The sequence below is a fragment of the Varanus komodoensis genome, unplaced genomic scaffold (assembly GCF_004798865.1).
Source record: "Varanus komodoensis strain SLA01 unplaced genomic scaffold, ASM479886v1 scaffold84, whole genome shotgun sequence".
In the NCBI taxonomy this organism is placed as follows: Eukaryota; Metazoa; Chordata; class Lepidosauria; order Squamata; family Varanidae; genus Varanus; species Varanus komodoensis.
The window spans coordinates 247,251-265,801 of NW_025336531.1; the positions used below are offsets into that span (position 1 = coordinate 247,251).

At 41.4% G+C, this 18,551-nt stretch overlaps 1 protein-coding gene across 1 annotated transcript in view; it reads left to right on the forward strand.

The window, feature by feature from the left end:
• NPLOC4 (NPL4 homolog, ubiquitin recognition factor) overlaps window positions 1–18,248 on the forward strand; it is a 66,017-nt gene extending 47,769 nt beyond the window's left edge. The window contains exons 13-17 of the mRNA XM_044456413.1: window positions 10,252–10,323; window positions 12,127–12,222; window positions 13,459–13,575; window positions 15,789–15,891; window positions 16,368–18,248. Coding sequence (XP_044312348.1) covers window positions 10,252–10,323; window positions 12,127–12,222; window positions 13,459–13,575; window positions 15,789–15,891; window positions 16,368–16,525 — 546 coding nt within the window. The 3' untranslated portion in view covers window positions 16,526–18,248. The remainder of the gene's footprint in view (window positions 1–10,251; window positions 10,324–12,126; window positions 12,223–13,458; window positions 13,576–15,788; window positions 15,892–16,367) is intronic.
• Window positions 18,249–18,551: the final 303 nt, after the last annotated feature.

Consider the following 18,551-nt stretch of genomic DNA (forward strand, 5'->3'; position numbering starts at 1 on the left):
CCAAGAATAGTTTATTAGGTTAATATTTTAAATAGAAAAACAACTAATTTCATACTGTTCAAGAATTTCCTATTTCTACCAGTCTTTTGTGTTTCCCTCTTATTTAAGCTTGGAATGGATCTTGCCCTTGTGAGAGTGATAGATTAAGGGAATATCCAGATTATATAGTGGCCTGTGTTCATTTATAGCATTCTGTCAAGTTTATGTCAGAGGCAGGTTCACATGACACGCTAAGCCATCCTGTGAATAAGCCGTCAATGTGGGTTGCTTGCAGAATAACCCAAGATGTACCTGACAGATGATTGGCTGCACCACAGCTTGTTTTCTCCTTCCTTCCCCTAGTCTTTCAACCAGTATCAATGTTCTGAGCAGGACCCCTCCCCATTCCAACTGCTCCCCTTTTTTGTTCAATATGTGTTAAAAAATATTCAGACATTCAAAATCACACCATTGAGGTTGGATTGTTTTGTTTTTATTGGTTCAGAAAATTACATAAATATGTCTATAATTTTTTTAATGGTATTTTTTTGGTCTTTCACAAGTGTGCTCTTAGGCTCCAATATATGTAGTCTTGCCTAGTCAATCTCTTTATATGTTCCATCTGGCAAAGGGATTAAAGTAGGTAGATAACTTGAAATTGACAAGCTGAGAGTGCACATAAACCAAATTGCACAGCTTTGTCAGGAGCCAGCTTGGCAGATGGATCCTGACACCTTTGTGCAAATAAGCTTGTATGTAGTTTTGTTTTGTCAGTTCCCATGTATGCTGCTTACTTTGCTTCCCCCTTCCTTTGACAGCTGAATCATACAAGAAAAATTATGAGGCAAAACTGCACATATTGGACTGTTGCAAAATAATGGCCAAAACAAAAAATTACAAACACACTTGCACAATTTTTGGGGGACCATTGTTTTAAAGAGTAGTAAACCTGTGACAGTCACTTCAAAGTGTTGCTTGGCCATGGATGCATGAGTGGGCAGTCCCTGGTAGAAACAAAGGTGAAATCATGAAAGCAGCACAGGATTTTTTTTCTCTTGTCAAGCAGCTTGCTAGCATATCCCTGCAACCCATTAAAATGGTTATTTTTTAAGGTTTTCAGAGGTAAAAGAACCTCTGTGACAGGCAAATGTTCCTTAACCCACATATAGCATTGCATTAAATTATCTGTGAATTTTAGTTGTCCCTTCCAAAATATATTGGCGTTAGTTATCATAGCATAGTTGGATGAAGTCATTGGAAGTTGTGAGTATTGAACACCTCTAAAATCTGGCATATATGTTCATTTGCAATTTATGTTTATGGTGAGCAATTCTCTATTTTTGTGTTTTTGGGTGTTACATACACCACCTCTTCTTTCTGAAGCAGCATGTAGCTAGTCTGCCAAGTTTGACTTTCCATTATCTAGCTGTCATCTTATTGGGCACCCCTGTGAGTCTCCGGCTGTGTTGTACTCTTGAAGTTGGTTGCTGCACTGCAGGACTCCAGCTCCAGACTTATTTCATGGATGTCTCAACATTCCATCAAATGCAGCATGCCAAAAAAGAAAATAAAAAAAATCTAAAAATCTGAATTTTATGGATCCTTTGAAGCATTCAGAGTTGCTGAGGTTTAGTGCTTTTCCAGAACTCTGTTCCCTTGTTGACTTTAGAAAAATACCTATGATCTTAGTACCAATGCAAAGATGTCATCTTTTGCAGTGAGTTATGTTTTTATTGATGGTCTTATGTCTAGGAAATTGCTTTGGGTTGGTAAAAGATGAAAGACACTTGATGACACTTGCGCTACAAAAGGACCTTTGCCCTTGCAGAGTTTTTTAAAGCTAAAAACTGGATAAGGTTTTTGCATTTGGGCTATTGCTTCAGGCTCATACAGAATGCTTGCTTGAAGAATTGCCAGCTACTAGATTTTAGTTTCAGCACAAATCTGGTATATAAATTTTCATCCTGTTAAGTTATTCCAGTAGTAATACTGGAGGCCCAGGCACTTTTATTAAGAGCTCCTCAGCATTGCTGAGTTATGAGTGCTTAATATGTAAAGACCCTTTTATTCAGTCTAGGGATAAATTGAGAATGGAGATGCTCTGTTGATGTTCCCCAGGGGAAGGGACATGAGGTGCCAAGCACAAAGCTTCATTGCGAGAATCATTAGAGTACTCAGAGTTCCTGTGGTTCAGCAAATGCTATAGTGCTACTCAACCCTTTTACAAAGCAGTACAGAGTTCTTTATGCGAGGTCACTGATGGATCTAGCTTTTGCCAAGTACCTGCCTTGAAAGCTCTCATCAACCTTTTCAGTACCCACTGTGCCTAAAAAATCTACTTTCTAGATCCAACTAACCTTTGATTGAATTACTGATTGCTATAAACAGCTGTTCCCCCCCACTCCCCACACACTTTCTCTGTCTCCAGTCTAAAAATCCTTTGTAGTCTCTGTTACTTTCCTGTCTATTCACTCTTTGTCATTCAGCTTTTAAGTGGAAACTGAAAAACTACCCAATACTTGACAACCAGTTAGCTCAGTACAAGAATAAGAGTATTATATTCTTTGTGTTTGTTCTCAGTTCAGCATGCCTTGCAATAGAAAGACCTTGCTGTCTACTCTGTATTGCTCATTGGTACATGCATATCTATCAGGGTCAGGTATAGGCAACTCTGTCAGCCTTGAAAGAGCCTGGATGGTGGTGGTGGTGGTTGTGATGATACAGTTCTGCCTTTTTCTTGAAAAGGACTCGGCTCAGCTTACCTGGCACTCACCTTCTCCATTTTCTCCTCAGAAAAGCAAACCTGTGGAGGGAGGTTGAGCTGAGAGTGGGTGACCGTCCCAAAGTCATCCAGTGAACTTCATGGCTAAATGGAAACTAGAACCCAGACCTCCTTAGTCCCAGTGTGACACTTTAACCACTACTCCACACAGGATAATATCTGAAACAGTTTTGCAGTTTTGTCCCTTGTACCAAGTTGCATGTTAGTGCAACATGGGATAGGTTGATTTACTTCCAGAAGTTGATTTTTGCTGCATCTTGCATTCAATTCACTTAAAAAATTACTTTTTGAACATGTATAAGGAGCCCATTTTTGCTGCCACAGGCACCTGCCCTTTCCCCTGCATACATTCTACTACTGGCAGGCAAGCCCTGCCAAGCTTCCTTGAGAACCAGAGTTAAGCAACTGCATAAACTGCTTCTAGAACTTTCTTATCCCTGCCTAGGTGGCGCTTGCCTTGTCAAACCATTTGCAAGAAAATACCAGCCTTGAAGTAAAGTCCTGGGGCCTACTGCTCTATCTGGAGGTCGTTAAAACTTCTCCAAGCCCCAGCAACATTTCTGCAACACAATCCTGCTTAAAAACTAAAACTGGCTGGGGTTTAGCTCTATATACTGCTAGTGGGTACATACATATGTGCTCTTTAGTATTTGTAACAGGCTTAGTGGCTAACAGTGTAGGCCTTTGCATGGCAACTCAGAAGTAAGTAACTGAATTTGAGAACTAATTGAACTAACTGAATTTGATAGGACTTACTCTGAGGTAAGTATGTACTGGCTTATAACCTCAGCATACTTCCAGATGGACAGTTCATAGTGCTATCTATTGGATGGCATTATGTAGCAATTCTGCTTTTTTTTCCTTAACAGATTTTTTGCGGTAAGGTAGATGGAAGAAGTGGTGAGAAAACATGAGAGGGTTAAAAATAGAAGACAACATCTGGGCCCCCATAAGCTTCCATGAATCAGGCAGTATGATGGCATCATAAAACCTTGTCTGAAAACACTCTTAGTCTCTTACAAACGAGTATCCAGGAACCTTTCTGCTAATGCAAAAGGTTGAAAATAATTTATTTAAAGCAATGAAAATTGTGATGTATGTGTGTTATTTACATTCTAGATTGAGTGTTTTAGAATCCACTTTGCATTTATTTTATTCCTCTTCTTAACCATGACAGCCATTAATTGTATATAAATAAAAGCTAACATTGCCATGTAGCCACACAACCCACATGCCATTTCCAGCAGGTTGTTTTAAGTGGTGAGTTTTTTCCTTCCTAATCTAGGCTGAATTTGGTTCAGATTTTTGTTTATTAGTCAAGTCTTCCAGCTTGTAACACTTTTGAGTTTTAATATTCCCTGTCAAAATCTTAGTAGTAGTTGGTCCCAGTTTTATGTTCTTTCTCAACTTGGTTAATCTAGTTTTGCTTTTCATTCAGGAGCTGGGCAGAATGGTATTTTAATTTAAGCTAAAAATCGCACCGCAGTGGGCTGCAACAGTGACACAGGCAAATTCAGTGCAGAGAAAAGAAATAAAATAGCAAGCATAATATTATGATATTAATCCTGACAATGCATAATCAGCATATTAAATGCATTGCCCCAGGATGTTGTGATGACAACTAGCTTATTTTCAAAAGTGGAATAATGAAGTCATATATAGTAATAAAGCAAATATATATAGTAATAAAATATTAATCTGTAGTATTTAAGAAATAAAAAATGAAAATGTGTTCAAAAATGAAAGGTGACAAGGCCTACCTATGGGCTCACAATTTAATATAATTCAGTTTAAACAGAGATCCAGAATAGGTCTATTGATATTAGCCATTATAGCAGAATAACATTTTTAATTAATGCTGCCGAAGAAAACAGCGCAATGACTATCACTGTCATGTCCAGTCTGTGAGCTACCAAAGGCATTTGTCTATTGTAGGTTGAATGCTGGGAAAGATGTTCTGATCCAACAGATGGGGACAGGGTTTATCTTGCATCCTTAGATAAAAGCAAGTTTTGTTGCTTTTGTTTAGTCTTTGAATTTTAATTAATTTTATTACAGAAGGTGTACTCTCCTATGTATTTTGGACTGCTTTTTTTCCTCCTCCCTCATCAGTAGTCTTAACTGCATGAGACTTAAGGCCAGAGTTTTTCAAGAGTGTTCATCACAGACCTGTCCTGGACTTGGAGAGATTTCTTGTCTTGGCTTGTTGGGAGGAGGATATTCTTCTGTAGCAGCTGTCTGCTATCATACACTTCTTTTTCAGATGTGCTGAAACCCTCATTATTTTCTAAATTCATCTATTTTGTTTGATTACTGTAAATTATCTTGGGACAAATTGATGAAGGATGGTATAAAATCTCTTAAATAAAGTAAAAATAATGGAGGAAAATGGAAAGAGCAACAGTCAGGCAAATTCCTTCTGTTCATAGGAAATTTTCAAACATCTATACACTCTTTAAGAAGACACAAGCTTTTTCATTGCAGTAGGAGGCAAGGACATAAAATGCAAAGACAGATGAATCTCGCCGTGCAACATGAACTGCACCCCTTTGCAAATACTTAATCCTGGACCATATTTAGTACAGCTTGTGTGTGGTATAAAGGTTCTCTGTTCCAGTGGAAGAAAAAGTAGCCTTGTTGGTTTGCTCATCTCTTAAATTTCACAGCAAATTGTGCTGACCAGATAAGTTCTGAGTAGCTTTATTTAATTATTTATTAGAATTCTAATCCTCCCCATATGTACACAAAGGACAACAGTCTCATGTACCTGTTCAGACTACCCTCCTGTAGTACTTAGATGCAAAAATCGCTTCATACCATTTGGAATCAGATATGTGTGGTTCTGTTTTCAGGTCAAAATGTATTTTAAGAACATGCTAATTGCATCTGAATTTTCTTCCTCTCCTATTATGTTTGTTTCTTTTGCTGCTTGAGTTTTGTCCAGCTCTCAACTTCTCCATGCTGTCCTATACATGGAGCCACTTCTGGTCAGGCAAACCAAATGGTATTCTAATTGAAGGCATTCTTTTCCCTTACAGGCTCCTAGCCTGACATTTGCATTTAATGATTGTCTTTGTAAAAAGTGTGTTGGGGAGGATCATGGATGCCTTCCTGATTTTGAGGGACGGGTTGACAAGATATTACTTGCAGTGTGGAGAAGGAAACTTCTAAGAACAAAATTAGTGAATATCTGTAGGCTTTAGTAACTTTTTAAAGGGGGCATTTAACATGGAAATCTCTAGCGAGAAAGATGAAAGTGAACAGCTGCTGTAAAAGAAATTCTGCATATTAGAACCTAATTGGATTAGCAGATTAATTCTGGATGGGCTAATTACATGGGTGACGTGGCAAGTTCTTTCTTGAGTGGGCAAGTCTGCAGGTTGGTTTCACTGGATTTGATTTTGCTTTTTTTGCAGTTTTGTTAAGATTAAGGGTATGCCTGCACAATGGCCACTTAAGAGCTGCCGGATGTAGTGGATAACTAGAAGCATGAGGAGTGTTGTTAGGAAAGGCACATGCTGCTTTTTCCCATGCCACCATTCTTAATGAGGGGATCAGCATGAGATGAAATCCTGTGGAGGATGACCCTGTATAAATTCATCTGATTCCCCAAATAAGTGCTGTAAAGACATGGCCATAAAAAGAAATTGGCCTTTAAGCCACAGAATCCCCTCAGGAAAGGGCGGTGGGGGGTGGGGGGAGACCCTTCTATTACTGCTGCTGTAGCTCAGCATATCTAAAGGCACAAGCCCTGGCTTGTTACTGCAGACATTGCTGTACCAAATAGGCTGGTTTCTGTGAGAAATGAGAAGTGTCTAAGAGAATTTCCCTGTAATCAGCATTTCTTCAAAGTATGCCTGTGGGCAGGGCTACTGGCGTATGTTTTAGCTAGGTATCTGATCGGACGTGCCATGGATTTTCCTTCAGAGGGGAGAGGTCAGTGATGATAATACACTGTGTGTTTCCAGGTTTATCTAAACCAGGAGTGGGCAACTTTTGGCCTGCCAAGTATTTTGGCCTACAACTCCCATGTTCCCTCAGCATAAGCTATGCTCACAAGGGCTGATGGGAATTTTAGGCCAAAATATTTGGAGGGCCATGAATTGCCCTCCCCTGTTCTAGACAGTTGCATCTTTCCTTTGAAGCCCACAGGTGATAGATTGGTCAACTTGCAAACAAGCCTGAATGATAAAACCTGCAGTATTTATAATTATTTGGGGGATTTCTAATTTTAGCAGATGTAGCCCCTCAATTTTAGAATTAGGTAAAATTTTGCTGAACCACTAAATATATCATTACAGTTGAATATGAAAAATTCATATTCTGCCCAAAAGCTGGAGGCACTCATGAGTTTGAAGAAGTTGTACCCTTCATAAATTTTTATCAGAATGTGCATGAAGTTGAGAGGAGCCTTCAGCATCAGTGAATACTAAGGGAAAAATGAGATTTGAACCTACATCCTTCAGATTTTCAAACATAATTAGACATGTAAGAGAAATTAATTTCAGAATTTTACCCAGTTTACAACTTCTGGCTGAACTTACACTTTCAGTGTTCAACAACAAGTTGGAAAATGCACATTGAAATTATACATTTGAAAAATGCACACAGATACACTTGAACAATGAAGAATGTGTACATTTCAAAGATGTGTACAGTTTATGTTTTCATTTAAAAATATGCATAGGTTTTCATTGCAAAACAAGAAAAAACAACGCTTGCAGTCTGATACAAACTCAGGTTAAACCAGCTTTAAGATAGAATAGGAGGACTTCAAGAAGCTCAAGTTTTGCTGATTCGCACGTCCATAATTTACTTGACTACTTCCCGGAGTGCTGATTAGCAGTGCTTCTCCGAAGTATGCATCTTATGGCTTCACTTTCCTCTTTGACCACTTGTATAATGTGTGTGTGTTCTCTTGTTCTCCTGGTAGTAAATCAAACATGCAGATTGGCAAGAGTGTCTAAGTCCATGTCCTTGGGATCTGCCTCATTGCCACATTTGCTTTTGAAAGCTTAGTGAATGTAAACGTTTATGTAAGCTCTCTGATTGGAAATTACAAATGTATAATTTATATAGGCCTGAGTGAATGATTTATATCCTGTTAAGTGGTGATTTAGGTGGAAAATACAACCCCCACTTGCAGAATCTTTAATGAAAAGTGTCTGCTTTTATGAATTTATCTCTGAAGTAGAGTTTGAGCTCAGCATGTTTGACATAAATCAGGTCTAATTGTCATGTTGTGATTAATGAACATATGCTAGCCATTCCCCCCACTCCCTAATTAAACTTGCATTTAGTTCATGTGACAAAATGAAACAAGTTGTGCAAGAGATTCTGTATGGAGATTCTTTTCTAGGCCTGGATGGGGTCACTGGGGAGGTAGATGTGGGGTTGGGTGGACTCTGGGGGATGATGGAGGACAGGAGAACCTGGAGGAATGTTGACCATGGGGTCATGATGAGTCGGACACAACTTTGCGACTCAACAACAGCAATAACAGTTACTGTTTTCTGCCCATTTATGCCGCAGAACATTAAGAATTAAAACTAAATTGAATACTTAGAAGTTTTGAGTGAAAAGGGTAATGATGAGCCGGTGTAGTATGGTGGTTAGAGTAATGGACTGAGACTCAGGAGATCTGAGTTCTAATCCCTACTCAGCCATGGAGCTAATGGGGTGACTTTGGTTTAGTCACAGAATCTTGGCCCACCCTACCAGACAGGGTTGTTGTCGTAAGGATAAGATTGAGAGAAGGAGTATTATGTAAGCTGCCTTGAGTTCTTGGGGAAGAAAAAAAGTGGGATATAAATTTAATAAATAAACAATGTGTCATAATGACTTCTGGGTTAAGTGTGAAGGCAACCCACCCAATGTTGTGCTGCTAGATGGCCTTTTCTTCTTGCTACTTGGCCTTGGACTAGATGCTTAGTTTATCTCTGGACCTTATAAAGGATACACTGACACTATTGTGCCTGTTGAGGGGATTGACAAGCATCACACAGGGTATGGCAGCCATATCCATGTGGCCTAGAGTCTCCACTGCTTTTAGAATGGTGAGTCTGTCTCTGCTTCAGGCTAGGTGACTGAAGTGTAGCCCTTGCCAAGCTGCAGAGGGAAGAGGCATTTTCACATTGGACACCACAGGGAGTTCCTTTTATTGAAGGGTACCTCATGTTCCAATTGTGTGTAAATTTCTTTGCCTGCCCCTTACAGTTTGCAGGGTCATAGTAAAGTCTAACCTGCAGTCCCATTGCTTCAAAAAGATATGTGTTCACCTCTCCTCTATTCTGTAAGCATAAAGGGAGAAATTTCCCAGTGACCTCAAATTCTCAGCCATAGTGCATTTGACACAGTTTTCCTGTTGACCAAGGACCAAACTAGATCTAAACAATTGTGTTTTGCATTGGGCCTATTATAACTAGAAAATGGGCATGCTGATGAGATGAGGGGAACCTTTTCCATGTCCAGTAACTTTGGGTGCTTTTCTTCAAGGCTTGATCACTTCCTTGGGCTGAGCCCTGAGAAAAGTTCCCAAAGTAAAGCGCTGTGAGGAGATAAGCCGGGAAGAACTTAGGTCTGGCCCACACATTATGCTAAATATAACACCTTTCCCCTTCTTTCTATGTGTGAGTGGGGCAGACACATGTACTATAAATATGGCCTTCTCTATCACATATAGTGTGGCTTGAAGAGAATGCATGCTAGCCATGAGTAATGTGAGCTAAATTCTAACTTTCAGCTAAGTATTGGAATACTACAGGTACCAAACAATCTGTACATCTGTGGGAGGATCCCATGTATATATAAAGTATGTGAAAGACAGTACAATCAGTTGTACAGTGGGGGATGGAATGAGCCTTCAGTGGCCACTTTGTAAATGTGAAGCAGCAGGTGCTTGCAGCCTCTAAAGCATCCATGCGCTTTTATATGGAAGGCTGTAAAAATTGCTACTGTGATCACAGAAATGGCTCCACGTTATTTCAGTGTGTGGCCTGGTTCATGCTGACATTTCTCGATGCTGTCACATATACCAGGAGGAATTGACTGGAAAGGAAGAAGCACTTGGGTTGCATTTGTGTAAACCACTGTAACACAGGCTAGCATCCGGACAGTGTCATCTGAAGTCAGAGATGGATCACTGCCCTAGATGGATTATCTTTGTGATACCATGCATGGTCAACTTAAATATGGCTTACTATCATTTCTGCTTTTTGGGTGGTGATCTAGTTATTCACAGGTAAAGCTCTTTTTATATTGACATAACTTTTTACCCTGTTTTCTATAGATGATTCTGTTGTGTGGATGAACTGATCTCTGTTTTGGGTAGTCTGTTTTTTAAAAAAAATGGAATCTTTGTGACTTACTAGGATTTGGCCAGTGGCCCACGGGTAACCTCTGTTCTATCTGTTGCCTGCTCCTGATCTACCACTCTTTAGTAATTTTCCATCAGTCATTCTGTCTAACCAATTGACTTACTGTTGTTTCAGGATATAGACAAGTTTGGGAATGAGATCACCCAGCTAGCTCGTCCGCTCCCTGTTGAGTACTTAATCATAGATGTAAGTATCTAGTGTGCTTATCTTTTACTTTTGTAGAAGGAAACAAAAATGGGCACTGTTCATCCCAGGGCTGAACTGGGAATTCTTCCTTTGTTCTTTACTTTGCCTCCCTCTTCCTTATTAGAAACCTAAATATTAGCAAGCAGTTCATAACTTGTTGGTTGTATTTTTCTTTTGAGCCACCAGTGGTGATGCGAAATCTCAGGAAAGCATTCAACTTTCTTGTTAGATACTGCTCAAAGCATATTACTGCTCTTATGAAATTATGTTTATCCATTAGATAAGTAGAAACTGCTACACCCCACAGAGATGATGGTGATTACATCACCAGGAGCTTGTTAGCAAGTGTCTCCTGTACCTTTCAGAAGAGTGATTAAGCAGTCTGCTGCATACAGTGACTGAGTCAGATGTGGCATGCCCACTGCCACCAGCAGGGCCTTCAGCTTGCATAGGGGAGCACAGCTGCCTCCATTCCTCATGAAAATGCACTCGTTCCTTGTAGAAGGATGTGTGCATGGATGCTTTCTCCCTGTGTGCCTAGTATCTGATGCTCCTTGTTCCTAAACATTGCTACAGTCCTTGGATTTAGTACTGCAATGGAAGGAGGGAAGCATTTTACGGAAGGGTAGAAGGTAGCGAAGAGATGATTCAATAGTTCAAGATAGGATGGTAGTAGTTATGGCATTGGTTAGTAGCAGCCTGTACTATAGCTTGTAGGCATTCACTTGTTCCCTCTTCTTGTCTGTGTGTTTTGTTGCTGCCCAGAGTTGAGTTTGTGCTGCAGCCATTTAACATTTGAATCTTGCAGTGTGCTATTGCATTTTGTAGCAATGGTGGTTATTGTGTAGAGCCTGCAGAATTCCTGTTCCAATTGACAGCTCAGAAACACATTTATTTCCCAAACAGCAAAGGCATCTCGTTTGGAATACCTGGGGTATAATTAAGATGAAAACAGATTGACGGAACATGTACTTAGGAAGTGTTTGAAAAAAGATAAAACTGAATTTCTGAAGCTTTTCTCTACAATTCTTCTGGGACTTTTTATTATTTTTCTCTTATAACCTGAGCTATTTCTGCACCTCTGGTGTTGGTTACAAATTGCGCTGATTGAAAAGCCTTTTGTTACTCAGTTTTCCTGCTCCATAGAATCTCAGTTGAGATATGACAACTCTTCACTTTCAAATACAATAGCCTGTAATATTAATCTGCCTTTGGCAACTCGTGAGAGATCAACAACTATGGTCTTCTCTCTCTTGAAGGAATAGGAATGTAAAAGTCAGAAGCTTTTCAAAGCTCACATTAGCAAAGTTTACAAGCCCTCCAGAAAATGTCTTTGCCTTACTTGTGTTATAATAATGCTTCCTAAGGCATACTCTGTTATTTCGTTGGGGAATGGCAAGGGAAGCTTGAACTCATGAAGGTTTCAACCTTAGTAATATTGGCGATGCCTATACCAGGAGACATGCCTACTCCTGATATGTCTGTGCAAGCTTCCTTATTCCTGAATAAGCCAAGCTGTTTGAAAGAAATTTCCTTGTCGTGATTGGCTTGTTTAATCATACATCCCGATATCTCCTTGGGGAAGGAGGTGGGAGTAAGATGAAATGTGTGTAAATGTGAAACCCTTGGAGCTTCACTTCATAATCTCACTTTTTAACCTTCCCAGCTGGGTCACTGAATCATTGAACTATTGGAGGCACTCAGCTGAAGCCTATATCTGCTGCACATCTGGCCTTTACCTTATTTCTTGCAATACCTGAGTTATGCCAGTTGTTATCTGAATCTTTTCCTTTTTCTTTTAAGATTACTACCACTTTCCCCAAAGATCCAGTTTACACATTTTCTATTTCTCAAAATCCATTCCCTATTGAGAATCGTGATGTGCTGGGAGAAACTCAGGTAAAGTGTTGAATTTTAATTGGGGAGGGGAGGCTCTAAATAATAGAGTTGACTTCCATTTTAGAATGTAAAGATCATAAGTCATTGTACAAACAATGGAGTGGTAACAGGTGAAAAGTCTAAAAAGCTTTTCTTTTTGTCACCTTTTCAGTTCTTCTACAAAATTTGTGTGTTGAAGAATCAGTTCTGAGGGGGGAAATTATGCATAATCATATAAAGTATTGCTGCAACTGTGAAGGATGGGCATCAAAATTGAGAGCAAAGCCTTCAGCAATGACTGCAAAAAAACCACTTTTTTTCCAAAGGGGTGTCACATTTGTCTCCCAGCAATAGTTCTTCCCAGTGCACATACATGTTAGCATGTGTGTGGACCGTCAGCTTCATTGTTGCTTCTTACTGCTTGAATAAAAGAATATTTGCATTATATGACTAAAGAGAAGCATGAACCTTGTGAAGACAAGGCCATGCTTGGGAGGGGAAGAAAGAGAGAATGCCAGGTCTGACTTGCCTTTTTTGTTTCTGCTTCCTCATATTGAGTGTATGCCAGTAGAGATGTTGATGACCTGCTGGGCCGAGAAACAATTGGCTTTTTACTCCAGTTACCCTGGCAACTTGTGTCATCCAGTAAAGGCCTTAAACCTTTGTTCAAAAAATGGATGCAAATGATAAGCACTGGATAATTCCCTTTGTAACCTCTTCTAACCCATATGTGAATCTCTTTTGATGAGGAACGCTAAATTAGGTACCCACAAGAGCAACCCTTTTCTGAGCTCCCCTAGGTTCTCTGTGCCACAGTGCGAACGCAAAATTCAGTGCAGAAAGGAACTGCAAGTCTATTTTGGTTAGGATGAGACTGTCATAAGTATGTGAAAAGCCAGCACCATTTTTCCAGTGCATTACCTACATTTTTTTCTGAATTGGCACTTGCTTGGTAGAAGCCAGACTATATCAATCATTTGTTCACTCCAGACTCTAAAAATGTTGATGTTATTTCATATCCTGTTGCTGGCCTGACTACAACAGAATATATTCAATTGATGCCTGTCTTGGAAATATATTGCAGTAGAACTTCATTAATGGGTGTGATTCAGGGTGTCTAAAAGATATGGGTAGTTAATAGTACTTTCCATACTGGCAAAGGACAAATGATGTTGGGCTTTGGCTGATGTGGGTATAATTAACCTTTCTGGGGACATAAGAATACCAAAATATTTATTGTCTTAATGATCTTTACAGGACTTTCACAGTCTGGCTACATATTTGTCCCAGAACACCTCCTCTGTGTTCCTTGACATCATCTCTGATTTCCATCTGCTCCTGTTCTTGGTCACAAATGAAGTGATGCCTTTAAGGGTACGTAATGAGAAGGAAGTTAATCTCGAGACTGACATAAAAGCTTGCAGAGGAGGAGGTGCTAAGCACTCCTGGCTTCCAAATGAAAGATCTTGCATTCCTGTAGGGAAGACTAACCTTGAGTTAGTTTGGCAGTGCTTTTTCTCATACACCAGTGTCTGATCTGCTTTTCAATGTTGGTATCATAGATGCTCAATAGATGTTAGATTTGGCCATTTCAGCTGAGCCTTTGTATCATTTGAAGCAGTGAGATGGAAGTGTTTGCACTAGTATTTCCTCAAATTAGTTGGATCCAGCTTGGATGCAGCATCAACAACTGGAAGTGTTTTTCAGTTCTCTGAATCAGGCATTCCTGTTGTACACAATTACAAGATCCATCACCCGGTCACCAAGGCCAATAACTTCCTGTGTTTGCATCTCCCCTCACACCTATGTCCCCTTTTATTGGCTTGACAGCAAGAGCTCTGATTATAACATCTGTAACTTTTTTGGTCTATTAAAAACTGCATGCCAAGAAGAAAAAAAATGCAACCAAGCCATGTGTTTACTAGATTGTTTGAGAATTGCAAATAACATATGCAGAACAGCTGGGCTGCCAGTAGACAGCTGGAGATCAGGGCCAATCAGATTTACTGCACATTACCTTGATATCTGGTTGTGTAGTTTCCCTTTACCTGGTATTTGTAGTGTGAAGAAAAGCATAAACCCAAAAGGAAAAAAAGCATGTGTCATTTTCATTGTTTTTGGTTTCTCTAAGTCAGATTTATTTATTTATTTGCATATTTATATGCCACCTATAACTGCCAGAACAGCCTCCCTAGGCGGCTCACACAATAAAACAACATAAAAATGCTTTGTTGTTGTTGTTAGTCACGAAGTCGTGTCCGACCCATCGCAACCCCATGGACAACATTCCTCCAGGCCTTCCTGTCCTTCACCATCCCCTGGAGTCCACTTAAGCTCACGCCAACTGCTTCAGTGACTCCATCCAGCCACCTCATCCTCTGCCGTCCCCTTCTTCTTTTGCCATCTATTGTTCCCAGCATTAGACTCTTCTCCAGGGAGTCCTTCCTTCTCACTAGGTGGCCAAAGTATTTGAGTTTTCATCTTCAGGATCTGGCCTTCTAAAGAACAGTCAGGGTTGATTGCCTCTAGGACTGACTGGTTTGCAGTTTCTGAATTGGGATTAAGTATTAGTGGAGGCTAGATAGTGCTATAGTGGTTACAGTGTTGTACTAGGAACCTGGGAGATCCAAGTTCTAACCCTCAACTTGGCCTGAAACCTAGTGGGTGATTTTGGGCCAGTAACTTACTCTGAGCCTAATGTACCTCACAGGGTCATTGGGAGAATAAAATGGAATGCAGGGGGTCTACATTAGCCGCTTTGGGTTCCTCCTTTATTTCATTTGTATACCACCCAATTGCTGAGGAAAGAAGGTGGGTATAAAGGTAATAATTGTAATGATGGGCACATAATATATATTTGTTCCCAGGGTCTCGTGAGTGTAGACATTGCACATTTCCGTCCAGCATATTTCTGGACTTGCCTCTAGTGCCCTCTGCTGTCTGAAGCAAAGTAATCTTAGTACAATTGTCCAATTTGCAACAAATGGAAGACAGCAGCAGTACCTTGCATATATAAGAAGGCACTGTCTACTGCCACTCATATGTTCTTGCTCTTACATCCATCTGGAGTGCTCTCCTTGGCTGTTTGGAAGAGTTGTGGTGGCAGCTCCTTTTGCAAAAAATGACTGCTTGGAACCACAGTGCTGTAGTGTACCTGGCCAGTAGCCCTTCAAGGTGGACACAGAAACACATGCAGCCACCCTGGCCCTGCAGGGTATTTCTGGGTTCAAAACCATGGTGAGGGGCGTGTTGGATGTATGTGCAGCGTTACGCTGCTGCTGGACCATTAAGCTGGAAGCGGGAGAGAAAACAAGTCTGAACTGTCACTATGCTGTTTTTGGAGGATGGAAACTGAAGGGGATCTGAGCGGCCACTCGGGGCTTTCAGGCAGCTTGAAATAGTGTGGGTACAGTGGAGCCTGGTCACTGGATTCTAAGTTGTTATTCATGAGACTTCCTTACTACAAAGTGGCTAATCATGTTACTAAGTACTGCTGTTGGGTGGTGGTGACAGCAGCTCTAGAGGGAAGGGATTCTTCTAGAATATAGTGGCACATATCCTAAACATCAATATGTCATCTCTTTCAGGATAGCATCAGCTTGTTGCTGGAGGCAGTAAGGACTCGGAATGAGGACCTTGCACAGACTTGGAAGAAATCTGAGCAGTGGGCTACCATCGAACAGCTTTGTAGTATGTCTTGTGCCTTTTCCCATCGATGCTGAGATTAAACGTGTCATTTCAGGGATGCTAGAGAGCTTTGGCATATTTTCCTCAGAATGTCTAGTGAAAGAATTTGGATTTTAAGTTAGTCACTTAAGGAGATAGCTTAGTTAGGAGGGTGGGGAGGGACAAATGCTTTTCCAGTAACAGCAGTTTACCAGGCCAGAGAAAGAAAAAATGGTGAAACCCTTTGCTGCACAAAGTATCCCACAATACAGAGATAACAAAATGAACTGAACTAGCTTAGGGGCAAACAAGCAACACACAGATTTTAGAGTTTGTGGGTTTGGGCAGGCCTGTAAAGAGGAAGGGGAAATGTGGCTGTTTATACAGAGGAACATCTCTGTTAACTGGAGCAGGCCACTATTTTCTGTGATATTACCAGGGGAGAATTCTGCCTGGAGTTGCCCTCGCCCTCTCCTGATTCCTGTAATTTCTTTCCTCAGGCACAGTTGGTGTTCAGCTACCAGGACTCCAAGAATATGGTGCCATGGGTGGCTCGGCGCATGCAGCAACCTCTTCCATGTGGGCCTGCCAACACTGCACCTTCATGAACCAGCCGGGCACAGATCATTGCGAGATGTGTAGCTTACCACGTAGCTAGGCCCCGTGTGGCTTGGCATTTGGGGCGGCCATTACAGACCAACTGGCAGAAATACAGAGGCAAACCCTTAGCCAGGCGGGGCTGTTCTTCCTCCTGGGATGATGCACCATGAGGGGCAGGGCAGGACGGGCAAGGGGTGGGCGTGACCCTTATGACGAGCACTCAGTGCCGTTTAGTGGGTGGCCACTTGCAGCTGGAACTGGATATCCCAGTGGGAGAAGATGACACAGGCCCTCTGCCCATTGCTGCTGCCTTGTCTTTTCTTTGCTCTCAACACTGCAGAAAGCCAGAAAGTCATGTTTCCCTTGAACTGCAGTCACAAGTGTGGCTCGTCAGCTCCCTGGGCACATGGCAGTGTGGCCATGCCTCCCTGTTCGCTTGCATGCCACAAGCTTTCCCCAGCCTTAAGCCAGTCTGCGTGGCTAGGCCGCAGTGCTGAAAGGATGATTTGGTCCCCAGGCCTAGCTTACCAAATGTTGCTCTCTTGGCATGTCTTGCGTTTAATCCCAGAGCCACTGAGTCACTGGTGACTGAGCTACCCTAAATCTGCCCTCTAATGATAGCTTCCAAATTGAGTGACCTGCAATGACAGAACTTACAGTGGTTTTAGAGCCACAGGCTAAGTCCCACAGTGCCTTGGCACTCGAAACAGGAGGAGAGCATCCTTTTCAGCTTGGTAGGGGTGATGGCTTGTTGAGCCATTTCCTGTCCAACTCAGCCATAATGACAGCCAGTCAGAGAGCTGTTCCTCGGTGCTTCTCATCTAGGGCCAGGCAACAGAGAGGATTGTTCTTCCCCAGATGAGTTAGTAGGGAGCAGATGGATTCCTGGTCTGGAAGCAGAAACCATCTTGGCCACATAATCCTGGCTGTGTCTGGGTTGGGCATGCAGTTGCTTGCCCCAAGTTTCCATACACTATGTTCTCTTTGCTGTTCCCTGGTGTTTGCAGTTGTGAGCAGGCAACACTGGCAAGTACATTCCTGATGCCTATTACTGACTTGAATATCACCCCAGCAGGCCAAAGCCAAATGGGTTGGCATCCTGGAGCTTTGCCTTGCTCAAGGCATATGCAACTGAGACACCAGAAAATCTCTCACCTCAAAAACACTGTTCTGCCTTCTGCTCACATAACCACTTCTGAGTAGTGCCTTTGGGCCCGTTACTTCTTCTGATTCCTTTCATATTTGTACCCCAAAAAGTTCGGCATCTCTGCCAGCAGTGCTATATGTTAGAGCACATTTGGTTCTTCTTGCTGTAGTGGCTTAGCCTGTTATCACCCAGGCAAATTCATTATAGAGAAATAAGACATTCATGACATTGATGGAGTTATGTGGACAGAGGGCAACCTATTTCAAACCTTCCACAGTATATCTATTTAGATGGTCACCACAACAAATTGTTCCCCCACGCCAGCTACCAGTTTTCATTATGGGCATGTCAGCCTGGCTCCCAGACAGCTGCCATGAGGGATGTAATCTCCGCCATGGCTGAAACATTGGGCTTTGTCCGTCAAGTGCTTGAAAACACTTCATCTGGCCCTAGTTGTTGCCGACAGGAGTTGTGACTCTTATTTCCTGGGTTTGCGTTTTGACTGGATTCTAGCTCACCGGGCTGTAGCCGCTCTTGCTATTCCTCTTCATTCTATGGATTGCAGAGGTGTGTGTTTGGTTTGGACTCGAGTTAACTGAGTAACAGCCCTGCAAATAAAAATCTATTAAAAGCATATGAAGTAGCAGCTTCTGATCTGTTTGTTATTTCTCTACCTTGCCCCTGTTGTTTGCTTCTCTCACATGTTGAACGTGTGCTACTCTTGGGTTACAGGTCTGTCTTCAGACAAAATATTGAATGTTCTTTGGGTTGGATGGCATATGATGATCCAGCTTCCTTACTTCAAATGCCATTAGGCAGAGTCCATACCTCCCCTTTAAAATGCTTGCTACATTAATTAGTTGATTTAGAAGGGCAGCAAATTTCAGCAGTACTTCTAGCTGAAGATCGTAACATTTTGCAGGTGTAGAGAAATACC